General features: G+C 33.5%; 2 protein-coding genes across 2 annotated transcripts; both read left to right on the plus strand.

The window, feature by feature from the left end:
• Window positions 1–1028: 1028 nt before the first annotated feature.
• On the plus strand, window positions 1029–6537 carry LOC128188308 (carboxypeptidase B-like). The gene is made up of 12 exons (XM_052859281.1): window positions 1029–1136; window positions 1413–1503; window positions 1809–1884; window positions 2307–2443; window positions 2713–2788; window positions 2895–2993; window positions 4152–4256; window positions 4610–4720; window positions 4983–5073; window positions 5464–5663; window positions 5859–5943; window positions 6299–6537. The coding sequence occupies exons 2-12, from the start codon at window positions 1424–1426 to the stop codon at window positions 6490–6492; spliced, it is 1254 nt and encodes a 417-aa protein (XP_052715241.1). The 5' UTR covers window positions 1029–1136; window positions 1413–1423; the 3' UTR covers window positions 6493–6537.
• A 405-nt stretch (window positions 6538–6942) lies between these two features.
• LOC128188310 (uncharacterized) lies at window positions 6943–9789 on the plus strand. The gene is made up of 7 exons (XM_052859283.1): window positions 6943–7101; window positions 7555–7674; window positions 8001–8233; window positions 8331–8456; window positions 8714–8893; window positions 9281–9323; window positions 9446–9789. The coding sequence occupies exons 1-7, from the start codon at window positions 7068–7070 to the stop codon at window positions 9637–9639; spliced, it is 930 nt and encodes a 309-aa protein (XP_052715243.1). The 5' UTR covers window positions 6943–7067; the 3' UTR covers window positions 9640–9789.
• Window positions 9790–13417: the final 3628 nt, after the last annotated feature.

Raw genomic sequence — 13417 nt, forward strand, 5'->3', positions numbered from 1 at the left:
TAAAATTTACATATAAAAAAATGAATTATAATGGAGTTGGCCCCCCCACTTTTTTTGAGGTTAGTAAAAAATTGATATGAAGAAAAGGAAATGAGTAGTCAAATTGAATATTACCCCCCCCCCCCCCCCCCCCCCCACGGATTAGTAATTTGATGATTTGGAGGGAAAACAATTTTGGTAGGGAAGATTTTTTTTTTTTGAAGTATGAATGCCCCCCCCCCCCCCCCCCCCCCCCCCCCACGGATTAGGATTTTGAAGATTTTTGGAAACTTTAAATTTCCCTTTTTTTTTCTTTTGCTTGTCAAGATTTTTTGGATGGGTCTGGCCCCCCCACTTTCAAAAACGATGCTACGTGCCTGTATATTCATTTGCATTCTGCTCAGCTTACAATATCAAAACAGTGCTTTTTTACCTGGACTCAAAGACTTTCATGATGTCTTTATTTTTTAAACATATACATCTTGTATTACATTGCATTTATCAGTTAAATATATTCATCGTTCTTCATAGTTTGTGTGTGTGTGTGTGGGGGGGGGGGATCTAAATTTAAGTGACAAAAGAAAAAAAAGAAATAGAGACCTGCCTTTTTATTTTTCACTTTGCCGACAATTCAAATAATTAGAGGTGTCTTTAGAAACTTTAGAAAAAAAGCCTCTGTGTGAAATAATTTTTATTTAAATTATCAAAATCGTGTTGTGTGAGTTTTCGTGACTTCCGTCAGGTTTTAGATAAAAGATTATTTCTGGTCGATGGTGATTAACTAAAAGGCGTGAACATAGCGTACGATTTGGATTTAACATTAGCAAAGTTAATAAAATTCAATTGATCACTACCTGTACCTCGGCCTCGCTAAAGTGAGTTTCAGACACTTTCAAAATATACGTTCTCTTCTTTATCAAAGTCACAATAGACATACAGTTTACTTTAAATGACAATTTAAAGGCTCGGTCATGCGCGGATATAGATCTACATGAAATAACCGTAAAATTTTTAAGTGTACACAAGTGTTTTAATTTTTTTTGTATGTGTAACAGATAAAGTGGGGCATTGGAGCTAAGTACTAAGATGTACAACGTCTTTCCCTTATCAATGCTTCGGTGAGATAACCCGAACAATTTACTTCCATCGTGTCACAGGTATGTTCAACAAGTTAAACGTTACCGACCATCATATGGTCAAGTTTTACAAACGTAATGACCATTCGTTCATGCTTAATTAATTAACAAAGCAAGTGCAGTCATTTATTTGTACATTCCCACATTGATTTAGAGAAGGGGACATATTAAGATAATATGAAAATCGGAAATTTTAATGTGTTCGTGCATGTGATGTTCACAACCAACCCCAACCCCTACCCTCATCCCCTCTCCCCATTACATGCTATACATGTGTATGTATACCTATTATTACAGATTGACCAAAGATGTGGACACAACTCGTCCTGGGGGTAATGCTGAGTACGACCGCTTGGTCCGTCCCGAACCCAACTATTAGATATGATGGGTATGCTTGTCACATACGTATAACATTTATTTCAGACGTTTGAAAAGAATAAGGAACCCTTTAAAAAAAAAAAACTTTTAGCAATGAATATAAATACGGTTTAAATGTCAACTTTACAAGGAATTCAACGTTATAAGATTCACTTTGATAGATACTTTCTCCCGTTTTTGTAACCATGAAACATACAGATAAATTCATCGATAATTTTTTTTATAAAACATATCGCAGATAGGTACAATCTTCACGCCCTATCTGTACATACATGTATGTATGGCCGTGTTTACATTTATCCTATTAATTTACAGGCACGAAGTACTCCAGATCTTGCCCAAAACAATCGAAGATGTGCACGAGCTGCTCTCTTTGGCTAAAAAATACCACGTGAGACATTTCATTTTTATCTCTGTGCATTTCATAATATATGAGAGAGAGAGAGAGAGAGAGAGAGAGAGAGAGAGAGAGAGCGAGATTTTATAATTATATACCTTTTTCTTCTTCGTATTTGAAGTTCTTGAAACGCACATATATTATATTAACCAGGTCAACTACATGCACTTGGACTTTCTTATAGGTTTCATAACACTTATACATGTACATGTATAACTATAAAAAGACTTAATGAACGTGTCACTTATTTAGTCCACTGGAATCATTTTGTATACACTCTCCTTCCATACGGTTCTTGAGAGAAGATTCCTGTGATATATGTACTTGTGTGAATATATAGTTCGACCATGTGGCCAATGTTTAGTAATGTTAAAGAAGGTCATTAAACTTTCAATAATTTACCATTCTGTAATTAGCTTGACATTTGGAAGTCTCCTCGCTATCTCAATGAGACTTTTGACGTCAGAGTGGACCCTGAACAGATCACAGACTTTGTCAATGACATCGAGGCTCTAGGTCTCAAGGCCAACCACTGGATCACGGACGTTCAAAAGTGGGTCATCGTGTTATCTTTTTTCAAATATGTGAAATAAGTAAATGTATGTGTATCACATAGAAATAATACTTTTAAAATAAATATTTGCTGTGACTTTCTACTAAAATTTATCACTTCTGCTCCCGCCCCCCCCCCTCCTCAAAAAAACCAACAACAACAACAACCCCCCCCCCAAAAAAAAACAAAAAAAAAACAAAAAACTAAAACAAAACAAAAAACAAACATACCAAAACCAAAACAAACCAAATCGGGTTTTATTTTTACAGACTTATTGACGAAATTTCCACTGGTCGCGATCGCCGAGCAACTTTCAGTATCGGTGCTTTCAACGACCACGCTTCCGTATGTATCCATCCCTTCAGCTCTTTGATTTATATATCAACTTTAGGACTGTTTGCAAACACACACCTGACGAAAACTAAACTCGCCCGTCTGTTGTCTTTTGTAGATCAATGCCTACCTCGACTCGCTGGCTTCTGCCAATCCTCACGTGACTGTACACACCATGGGAAATTCTTACGAGGGCAGAGCTATCAAATACGTAAAGGTATAATTGTAGGTTAAACGACAGAAATATCCCTGATATAAATATTACAGTAGAGTCTCAATACTCAAGACTCCATCCTTTTTTTAATTGACTTGCTCAGGTTAAAGAAACATCCGGAGGAAATCTATTTAAAAATTTGCCGGGAAGGTGAAGCATCAAGATCAATTGTTTCGGAATACAAAAGTCCCAATTAACGTATATACCAAATGATTCAGTAGAATGATACAGTCAATTAACGTATATACCTAATGATTCATTTGAGTGATACAGTCAAATATTTACATTTACTTTCTTTCCCCTATCAAATTGCATTGATTTATTTGAGAGATATTTACGCATAACACAGAAGACCCAATCACCAAATCTGGTGCGTATGAATACAGTCTTCCTTTATTATATATTTCTCGAAGAACACGACTGACTCTCATCGCGACTTCAAGTCAGATCAAGACCTGATATTATACTTACGCTGATAATTATTTCTTGATGTAAACATATTTTAACAGTAAAATGAATTCAATTGATTAATTTCTTAATATACCAAAAGTAAATTCATCAAATTACAGACTGAAAAATAAAATTCTCTTTAATAATCAAATCTCTGTGCAATATTTCTGTCAGCATGATTCGGCTGTTCCAATGGCTCTTCCGTTACTTGCACATTACTCGTCGAATAAGGCAGAGATTTTTGAAAATAAATCATTTTTCGTAAAGAGAATAAATGTTAAAAAACGTAAATATAAGCATTGAATCATTAGTTTTTGAAAGATGTGGTCCCATAACTGCAACGGTGTGTGCAAACAAATTTTCATAACTCGCTAGCGCGCGTTATTCAATTTGTATGCACACACCGTTGCAGTTATGAGACCACATCTTTCAAAAAATAATGATTCAATGCTTAAATTAACGTATATACCAAAGATTCATTCGAATGATACAGTCAATTAACGTATATACCAAATGATTCATTCGAATGATACAGTCAATTAACGTATATACCAAATGATTCATTCGAATGATACAGTCAATTAACATATATACCAAATGATTCAAAAAAGTCAATTTACGTATATATACCAAATGATTTAGTCGAATGATACAGTCAGTAAACGTATATACCAAATGATTCATTCGATGGATACAGTCCTTTTACCGTAGATCAGCAACAACCTCGGCGTCAACAAGAAGGCCATATACGCTGATGGGGGAATCCACGCCAGGGAATGGCTGGCAGTTACCACAGTCCTCTACTTTATTGATCAGGTCAACAAAGCTTCTTCTATTTTTGCATCGATAGGTCACTTTTAGTTTTAAAATAGTCCAGATATTAAGAGTATTTACTTGCTTTTTTATGTCCAAAGTATTTCCTCAAATATATGTACATAAAATCAAATTTGGATGCAGTTTTGTCTTGTAGAAGGTAGTTTTTTGCACTTTCTACACCTGCACTACAATAATTTAAACAGCAATAAATTAGATATACAATTAATATTGACAATGTATGTGTTAAGAAAAGTTTTTGCCCTGTTGCAACTTTGTTTTGGTACTATGTATTTGGACTTGGTCATTGCTAAAACACTGTTTCCTTTCACTGATTATTAAGTATTATTATTCAGATTGCCAACAATCCCAGTCGAGACAGAACAATCGACGCTCTCCTCGGAAAGTTCGATTTCTACTTTGCTCCTGTGGTAAACCCCGATGGTTACGAATACAGTCGAAGCCACGTAAGATATATACCGCAAATACTGGTGCCTTCATTACTTGAAGAAAAAAGCTTTTACCCTCTCTTCAAGCATAAACTCTTACTATGACTCTCAACGGTTCTTAAGAAACTTAAGAAAAAGACTTGAGAAAAAATGAAGATGAATTGTTAAAAAATATCAGAGTGCATCTAACATTATCTTTCAAAACCATGTCCGAAAAATATCTACCGTGTATATTTCAGCATGCCCTTGAAGGTTACGACCGTGGTTTATATATTTATAGGACAGAATGTGGAGAAAGAACAGACGGCCCGTAATCAGTGGCTGCAATGGTGTAGACCTCAACAGGAACTTTGCTTATCACTGGAACCCTGGTAAAATCCACTCTCTGTGCCTTTTGGTGCATATGATAGCATTACAAACTGTACTTAAAAGATTTATTTCCCGTTAGATAGAAATAGCTATATAAATATGTTAATTGTCTACTTTAGCAAGATTTTCAACTTCAACCAAAACGGTGCATTGATTTGCGCTCATTTCTCGCAACAAAAATTATTTGTCTGAACTATCATAAAAATAAGTGCATGCAAGTACATGTACATGGAGCTGGCTCTAGGACAGATATATATATATATATATATATATATATATATATATATATATATATATATATATATATATATATATATATATATATATATATATATATATATATATATATATATACTATAAGAGAAAATCCAGCTTTCACTCACTTTCCACAGACAATGGCGGAAGTCGTAATCCTTGTGAAGAGGTCCACGCAGGAACTCACGCCACGTCAGAAATAGAGACCAAACATATTCAGAACTTCCTGTGCAGCCATAGCAACCTGATCGCCTACCTGAACGTGCACACATACGGACAATACTGGATCTATCCCTGGGGCTACACCCCAATCTTACCCGCCGATTACAGGGACTTGGTGAGATGACCATTACTGTTAACATTTTGAAATCAATTTTTGTATGAACGAAATGTAAAATGAACCGTCTATAATTTTATTTTTTTAAACCGTCGAAATTTTTTCTAGCAACTTGTGTCTCTCATGACAACTGAACTATTGTCTTTTCAGTACAGTAACTTGTATTTTGAAGTGAAGCTTTTTTTTTCTTTAAAGGATCATCTGGGCCGATCGGCAGCAACTGCAATTCGTCACACACACGGGAGGACATTTACTGTAGGGGAGGACACCCGAGTTCTTTGTATGTTACCTTTCTAAATACAAATAGAATAGTTAAGAGTTATCGAGGGTTGTATAAATTCCCATACCCAGAATAATTAAACACCAATCAGATATCAATTGCTGTTAGATCCAATCTTTTTTTCACTCCTTAAGGTGTAACGCCTCTCCAACAAGAGAGATAACTCGTATAAAATTATTTCTACAAAAATCTTCTTGATAAATAAATTATTTTTGAAAAAGGGTCTGCTGATCATGTGTGCATTTCAAACACAATTCAAATGTCTTTCTGAAAAAAAAATATAATCAATATAGCATTCCTACCTATACTAGCTGGGACTGATCCTTTTAAATGATGACGTCATAAAATTTTCCAGATGCTGCAGCCGGAGGAGCTGACGATTATGCCAAGGGCGCATGCGGAGTAAAGTATTCCTACACTGTGGAGCTAAGAGACACCGGCCTACACGGATTCGTGGCCCCTACCTCCTACATCATCCCCGCCGGAGAGGAAACTTTTGCCGGCTTCAAAGCGTTCGCAACAGAGCTTGTACACTATGAACATTTGTAAAAAAAAAAAAAGTGATTAAAAAGGGAATATTTTTAATGTGTTAGGTGTAGCTTCATTTACATTGTATACTGTTAATATGGTAAATGCGTATGTCATTCAGATCATTTTGCGGAGCGGTACAATATTGTATCTTAACGGAGAGAGCCACGGCCTGTAGACACGACTTTCTATATAGGTGCAGATCTGCAGCTATACATCATTGGGCAAGATTAAGATAACCTCTAAGTAAACCAAGGTGTAAAAATATTCGGTTTGTGATATGATACTGTATGGTTTCATTACAATTGAAACGATCAAATTGGATTCTTGTTCTTATAACAGGAACCAACATCTTTCGTCTTTGCACATCATTGGGTTCACTGATACATTTACCTTAAATATAAATGGAAATGGATTATCAAATTGGCCCCATAATTAAATAGATCACCGATAAATAGTTAATGCATACAGGTATTTAATACAGCTCAACGTTATCAATCGAGCACTCGTGACCGTCTGGGTTGTTGTTGTTGTTTATTTACATTAATTTATATTATCGTAAATACCATACATGTCGATTTAATAAGCTGAAGAAGATGAAACGTGACGTGATATTAAGCTTATTTGCAAGTAAGTTGGGATTATTATTCCATTTATGTCTTGGTTTCAAATATAAGAACATCATACTTTTTTAATATCGAGGAGAGGGGATATCTTTGAACACATACATGACAGATGCAAAATACAACACACATACAGTTATATTTTTCGACGTGTTCATACAAAAATGTTTACTTCTGATGTTAAAATGCATATGATAAAAACTAGTGTTCAAATGATCACTGCATGACTATATTTTTATGTCGGGTTTTTGAACCAGCTCCAAAATTAATGTCCTGCAAAACAAGAATTGGTTCACCATTTTAACCAAAAGACCGTCAAGTTTTGGCCTTTACATGCAATAAACACATTCATATTCCATTTTGTTTAAAGTATGATAACATTTGAAATACTTGTAATATTTTTTTTACATGTACCCCAATAATGTGAACATAACATATTAAATTTGTTTTGTCTTTTAAGCATGTGCTATTGTGGGCGGTATTTACGTAGACAAAGGGAATCCGTACAAACAAGGTCTCCTAAAAGTCGGTCAAATTACACTGTCGGAAACCATAGTTGGGAGTCCGCTACATACAATAGGTAAATGCTGTCATAGAAATATACTTCTAAATTCATTCCGTGTTCCATTTTAACAATGTAATCACTTGTAATCTAAAATAAAATACACCTTTCCTTTGCATTTGTGTCTAGGCCAAAGAATCCTATTAATTCGAATACGTTTCCTAATATAAACATTCAGTAAAGGTTAATTCATTTAAGACACAAAATCAAAAAAAAAAGACTTAATAAATTAATAAATTTGTAACCATAAAATAATTTTAAAAAAAACCAAACAATTAAAGACATGGTTTTCTGTTATGATTTTGAAAAAACCAACTCATAATGATTATTTAATAACATTTCAGCGTTTTTCCCATTGGAAAATGGTGACTATCCAGTTGTGATTTTCCTGGGCGGTCTTAACACGTACGTCCTATCCGAGCTGTACACGGTTGTCCTATCCTCCATTGCTTCACATGGTTTCTTCGTGTTTGGAGTGGACTACCAGTTTCCCGTTTACGACGAGAGGATGCAATTCACCAAACCCCAAAAATATGGAAAGCAGGACATCGACAAATTTTTCAAACAACTGACTTGGGTAAGATTGTAACAATATAAAACCAGAACCCATTAGAATAACAGAATAGAGAAACTATCAACTTCTGCAAAATAAATGCCAACATATTCTATTTCAGTTGGAAAACTATTTCAGAAACAGAACCGAAGCAATACCTGTCTTCAACTCAACAGGGCTGCTTTGTCATTCGTCAGGATGTGACGTCAGCGTGAAAATGATTAAAGAAAAGAGAAATCTATTCAAAGTACTTAACTTGATTAAATTAATTTTCTGATGCCCTGATGGAAAAAAAATCATCGCGTCAATGAAATTTAAACGTATATCTATTCTTATTTGGCAACGTTTGACCAAATATACCAATGTCTGTCACTATTCCAAACTGAAAGCTTGCTACGTTTTACTTTTAAATCATAAAGATATCAGTGAAAACTGTAAAATAATGTCTACGTTTTGCAAAATTTGAAAATACTTGAAACTGATAATTATGCGTTAAATTTCCAGTCTACTGCATTTTTGGAACCTTTCACGGCTGACGTTGATTCTCCCATCAAAAACGGCATGCCTGCCTTAATGTACGGAACACAGCTCTCCGAGGAGGGATTGAAATGCGCCATTCCTGGTTTTGACTACAACAAGTTGTACGATATTTGGTCCTGTCCTCGAATTGTCATGAATGTAGCGGTATGTACAAGCTACATGTTTTTAACTCTCTATATAGAGCCTGATTTTCTATTGCAATAGAGAAGGACACTTTAAGGACATCGAAAATCTTTCCAAAAGCATAAACGATTGTTCTCAAATTCATGTCAATGCATAAAACAGTGAAGGTTTTCGATTGGTATCAAGAACCGCCTTTTACCGAAATTCTACCTCCTTAAAGAATATAAAAGTATGCAGTAGACATAGTCTGCATCTTTTTTTAATGTAAGCATTTTAAAATTTTCTTGCAGCATTATCTAGATATTCTTATTCGATATAAATATGGTACTTTATTTATGTTGCATCCAAAAAAAAAATTATAAGGAAAGAGAAAATTAAAATCACTACAGTCTGCCTTTGTTTTGTCAGGATTTTGGACACTGTGACATTCTGGATCCAGCGGGGTGGGAAAGTATGTATACAATTTTCATATGTATAATTTCAGACATTCTATACTTTAAATAATATCGCTCAACGGGATAATTATTGTTTACTTCACGTTTTCTAATTTTTTTTGTTTGATGTTTTCTGCAGTGTGTCATGTAACCCACTTCTGCAAGACAACAAACGACACCCTTTTAACAGAGTACCGTCAGTTTGTACAGGGTGTGACCTCAGCTTTCTTCATCTCTACCCTACAGGGTTTAACAAAAGACATCTCCTATGTGACAACCTCAAATCTGATTCCTCTTAAACTTCTTGAGTTAAAATCTGATATCAATTGTTAATCATTGACGGTTGGGATTTCTGAGTGATCAAAAAGAACTGTTATATAGAATTAAATAAAGATTATGCAAAGAGGTAATTTTATTTCTTTGTGTTAAATTGATGATCATAAAAATATTTGAAAATTTATACATAAAAGAAGTTGTCCCTTATTTCATTTTCCATCATTTAAAAAAAAATTCTCATGCACATATCCGTCAAAGAATTCCTAATTGACATGCCCCCTAGTTCTTTTAATTCGAGGAAATGACCGAATCGAAAACATACCTCTTATGGGGATTTATAACGGGGGAGGGGGGGGGGGGGGGGCTGATAATCTTTTATCCATTCTGGCTAATTTAAGAATGTAAACTATATCTGAGGATGAAATCCTTCTTTTTTGTTGACAATTTTGAACTTACTGGGTGTTAGTAAATATGAATTTACAACAAGACAACTTTGTCATGTAAATTTTTATCTAATGCCACCCGGTTAATTCAAAATTTCAACATGACACATCTTCATTATGAAAAAGAAGATAAACCCGAGCGAAAATTCTCTGTTTAAATGTTCATTATTAACGATCTTTAAAAATCACACTTTGTCGAAAAAATTGATATAAAAATATCTCATTAAGATTCATTGTGTTCTTTTTGCCGTTTTAAAATACTTCTTTGTATATCTTTACATTACAAACATATTGACTACACTCTAAATGACAATATTTTTCAATGCTTGTGTACACATTGCGTCATGGCACTTTTCTACTATCACTGTAAATGTCTGTAATTTTTTATTTGACTAACACTGATAATACTTATCAAAATTAGTATAATGCATGCGCAAGTCGCGTGTAATTTATCTTTGTTCACCGTACTCTACAGAGACAAACGACTTTATGATTGAAAAGAAAACCGACATCAACCAAAGCATATGCCATAAAAGCAAGTAAAATCAATACACATTTTTTCAATGATTAAATATTGTTTTGACAGTTTCCATCAACAAGGCTCACTTACATCAGTTTGAATTATTACGGATCGCCAGGCGTTTCTTTGAAATTATTATAAACATGGTAAAATATATGATATTAAGAAAAACTTTTCCAACCATATTGAAAAATCAAACAGAAAGTAAAACAATTATTGCATTTTGCATTATTTAACGCAAAAGCAGTCTTGCAGGTTGGGAAGAATGACCAGTCTGAGGGTGTTTGCAATCAAATACAGACAGTTATAAAGATTTATAAATGCCACTTTACTGAAATTTTCAGTACCATATTGCGTCATATTATAAGTTTTACTATCAAAATCAAACCGAACAACAGGTGTCAATAAAATAAATAATTCTTAAAACTTTTGAAAATTATTCTTCTGATTGCAAAAAACAATGTTCCCCTGCACTTGATGAAATGGTGTAGTTTTGAGTACCAATCAAACCTCTAGTACAAGGAGAACATGTATGAGTCTATTTATGTAACTTTCTATCTTGGTCATTCGGACAAATATAGTTTTAGATATACAGTATCTGAAAAGTAGTATGGGATTTATCAGTTGTTTAATGCACTTTTGTGAACTTGTTTGAGGATATGCACTTTATGCGCATTATGCCAACAATCAGTTGTGCGTTTTGCAAAAGAACGAGCAACGACTTACGACTAAATTAATGAACGCTAACTAATCACAAACTAATCAATGTTTTATTCTCATGGCTGTAAAATATAACTATAAACATCAGAATGGTTGTTTAAGTATGGTTTTGTTACGCTTTTTTCGTTAAATATCATTCAATGAAACTGAAAATATTTACGACTTTGTCGTCAGTGCTTTCGTTAAACGCAGCTAAGAACGTTGAAAATTAACAAAAAATAGTCGAATTATATATACTTACCCAACAGTTGAAAAGAAGTTATCATATCCTCCTTATTTTTGCAGAATACATTTTCGAGGTACCTGTAATTTAAACAATGCTAATTAATGTTGTTGTATAATTATGTTGTTACAGTAATAAAGTTGTACATATATTGTTGTCAGTACAATTATGTCTTGACAAAGTATTCAAAAAATGTAATTTGTTACTTCTTCATTAGTTAATTATATTGCTTTTAAGCTTAAAAGAAAAAAAAACGCATAACGTTGCGACAAAACATATTTAATATAAGTCTAATCAAATTTACTAATTAATTGTTAAAACGAAAAGTACGAATATCATATGAGTCTAACTTGAAATTGCAAATCTGATTGGACGAACATTCAACTAATGACTCTACAAAATGAAAGTTTCTATTCTATTTTTTTCCAAATATATCAATGGTACATAAGGTACAAAAAAATATCTTAAAAATGTATAAATGCAAAGAGAAAACAAAGACACACTTTTTGTGAAATATGTGAAAAACGTTAGCTCAATTACCCACATATTAGCTGCATTTTCTATTGTATCACAAAAGGCTGATCAGGCTTATCAGTGTTGGCCTTTAAATTAGAAAAAAAAAAACATAAAAAAAAGAAAGTAATATCTCTACAAAAGCTACCCTAATAATTTTGCTACTCACTTCTGGTTTTTATTTTCAAATATCGTTAAGATAAAACATTGTAAAGAAGTGGGCTCAATATGTCTATCTTTTCCCCTACTATTAACATGATAAAGAACGCACTAAAAAAATACAATTTTGTAAAGAAGCAGAGATGCTTTAAAGGCTGGATTCCAGATACGGTTCATTTTTGAATCCAATGCAGCGTTACATAATTTTTATTAGAGAACGGCAAGTAAAAGAGTCGAAATACCAGACAGAATTGCAAACTGACATCACATCTATTCCTTTCATCAACATTACAGAGAAAAGACAACGATGCCTGTATCATAAAAATAATATATCCCCTGTTGTTTTTTATTTTGTTTTGACTTACACTTTTCTGAAAAAAATGACTCCAAATTTGTTTAATTAACATAAATGATTGACATAAATGCTGTATGAATATTCGTCGTAGTTTTGGGTCAATGAGCAGTTTTTTATGACTTACAATGTAGGATTGGACGTGAATTGAATTATACTTTTTAGTTGGACAAAACAAAGGTCTTAGCAAATCATAATTGAAGAGGATTTTCTGTCCAATTGCTGACAAAGGTAATTTTTCACCTTTTTTGTTCTTCTTCCCAATTTCACTGAGAATTGTATACCTAAACATTGAGATTCATACTAAACTAATAATCTCAGCTCTTTTGCCGAGGCGAAGAATTGATCTGACTACCCTTTTTTGTTTCACATTAATATAATATTAATTTATATGTCGCATATTTTGCAGATTTGGCTTAAGGGGCATGGTCACGATTTTTATCGAATTTGATTTTTTAATTTTTTTTATTGTTAACAAAGCTTAAGGAATGTATTTCTATTGATCAATCATATTTTGAGTGTCAGTCGTGGAGTTAATTAAAAGCAAAATACAAAGCTTACAATTCTTTGTTATGCAAACAAGGCTCTGTTTTTGTTTACATTTGGTCAATATACCAGTAAAAACTCTTCTTGAAGCTGATTTCTTTTTATCTTCTAATTTGTTGTAACATAAAATAACAGTTCCTAGCGTTTGTCACATTCATTTTAAGTCTTAACTTGGAAATTTCTTATCAACATTAAAATTGTAGATAAAAACTTTGTTTACAAAACCAAGAATTTTGAGCTCTGTATCTCGCGTATCACTCGACCACTGGCACTCAAATTTTGGTTGACTATTATAGGGTGTTGCTAAAATGCGGAACGGAACGGAAGACGGAAAAAATACTATGACGTTTATCGCTTAA

Source organism: Crassostrea angulata, chromosome 6 (assembly GCF_025612915.1).
Source record: "Crassostrea angulata isolate pt1a10 chromosome 6, ASM2561291v2, whole genome shotgun sequence".
NCBI classification, from domain to species: domain Eukaryota; kingdom Metazoa; phylum Mollusca; class Bivalvia; order Ostreida; family Ostreidae; genus Magallana; species Magallana angulata.

What these genes read in the sequence shown, in the direction of transcription:
- LOC128188308 (XM_052859281.1), top strand. Translation starts at nt 1,424, where the DNA reads ATGTGGACACAACTCGTCCTGGGGGTAATGCTGAGTACGACCGCTTGG. An exon ending in TCCTCTACTTTATTGATCAG is followed by an intron (nt 4,257 to 4,609) that starts GTCAACAAAGCT and finishes ATTATTATTCAG; the next exon opens with ATTGCCAACAATCCCAGTCG. An exon ending in CCGCCGATTACAGGGACTTG is followed by an intron (nt 5,664 to 5,858) that starts GTGAGATGACCA and finishes TTTTCTTTAAAG; the next exon opens with GATCATCTGGGCCGATCGGC.
- LOC128188310 (XM_052859283.1), top strand. Translation starts at nt 7,068, where the DNA reads ATGAAACGTGACGTGATATTAAGCTTATTTGCAA. An exon ending in AAAAGAGAAATCTATTCAAA is followed by an intron (nt 8,457 to 8,713) that starts GTACTTAACTTG and finishes TTAAATTTCCAG; the next exon opens with TCTACTGCATTTTTGGAACC. An exon ending in GAATTGTCATGAATGTAGCG is followed by an intron (nt 8,894 to 9,280) that starts GTATGTACAAGC and finishes TTGTTTTGTCAG; the next exon opens with GATTTTGGACACTGTGACAT.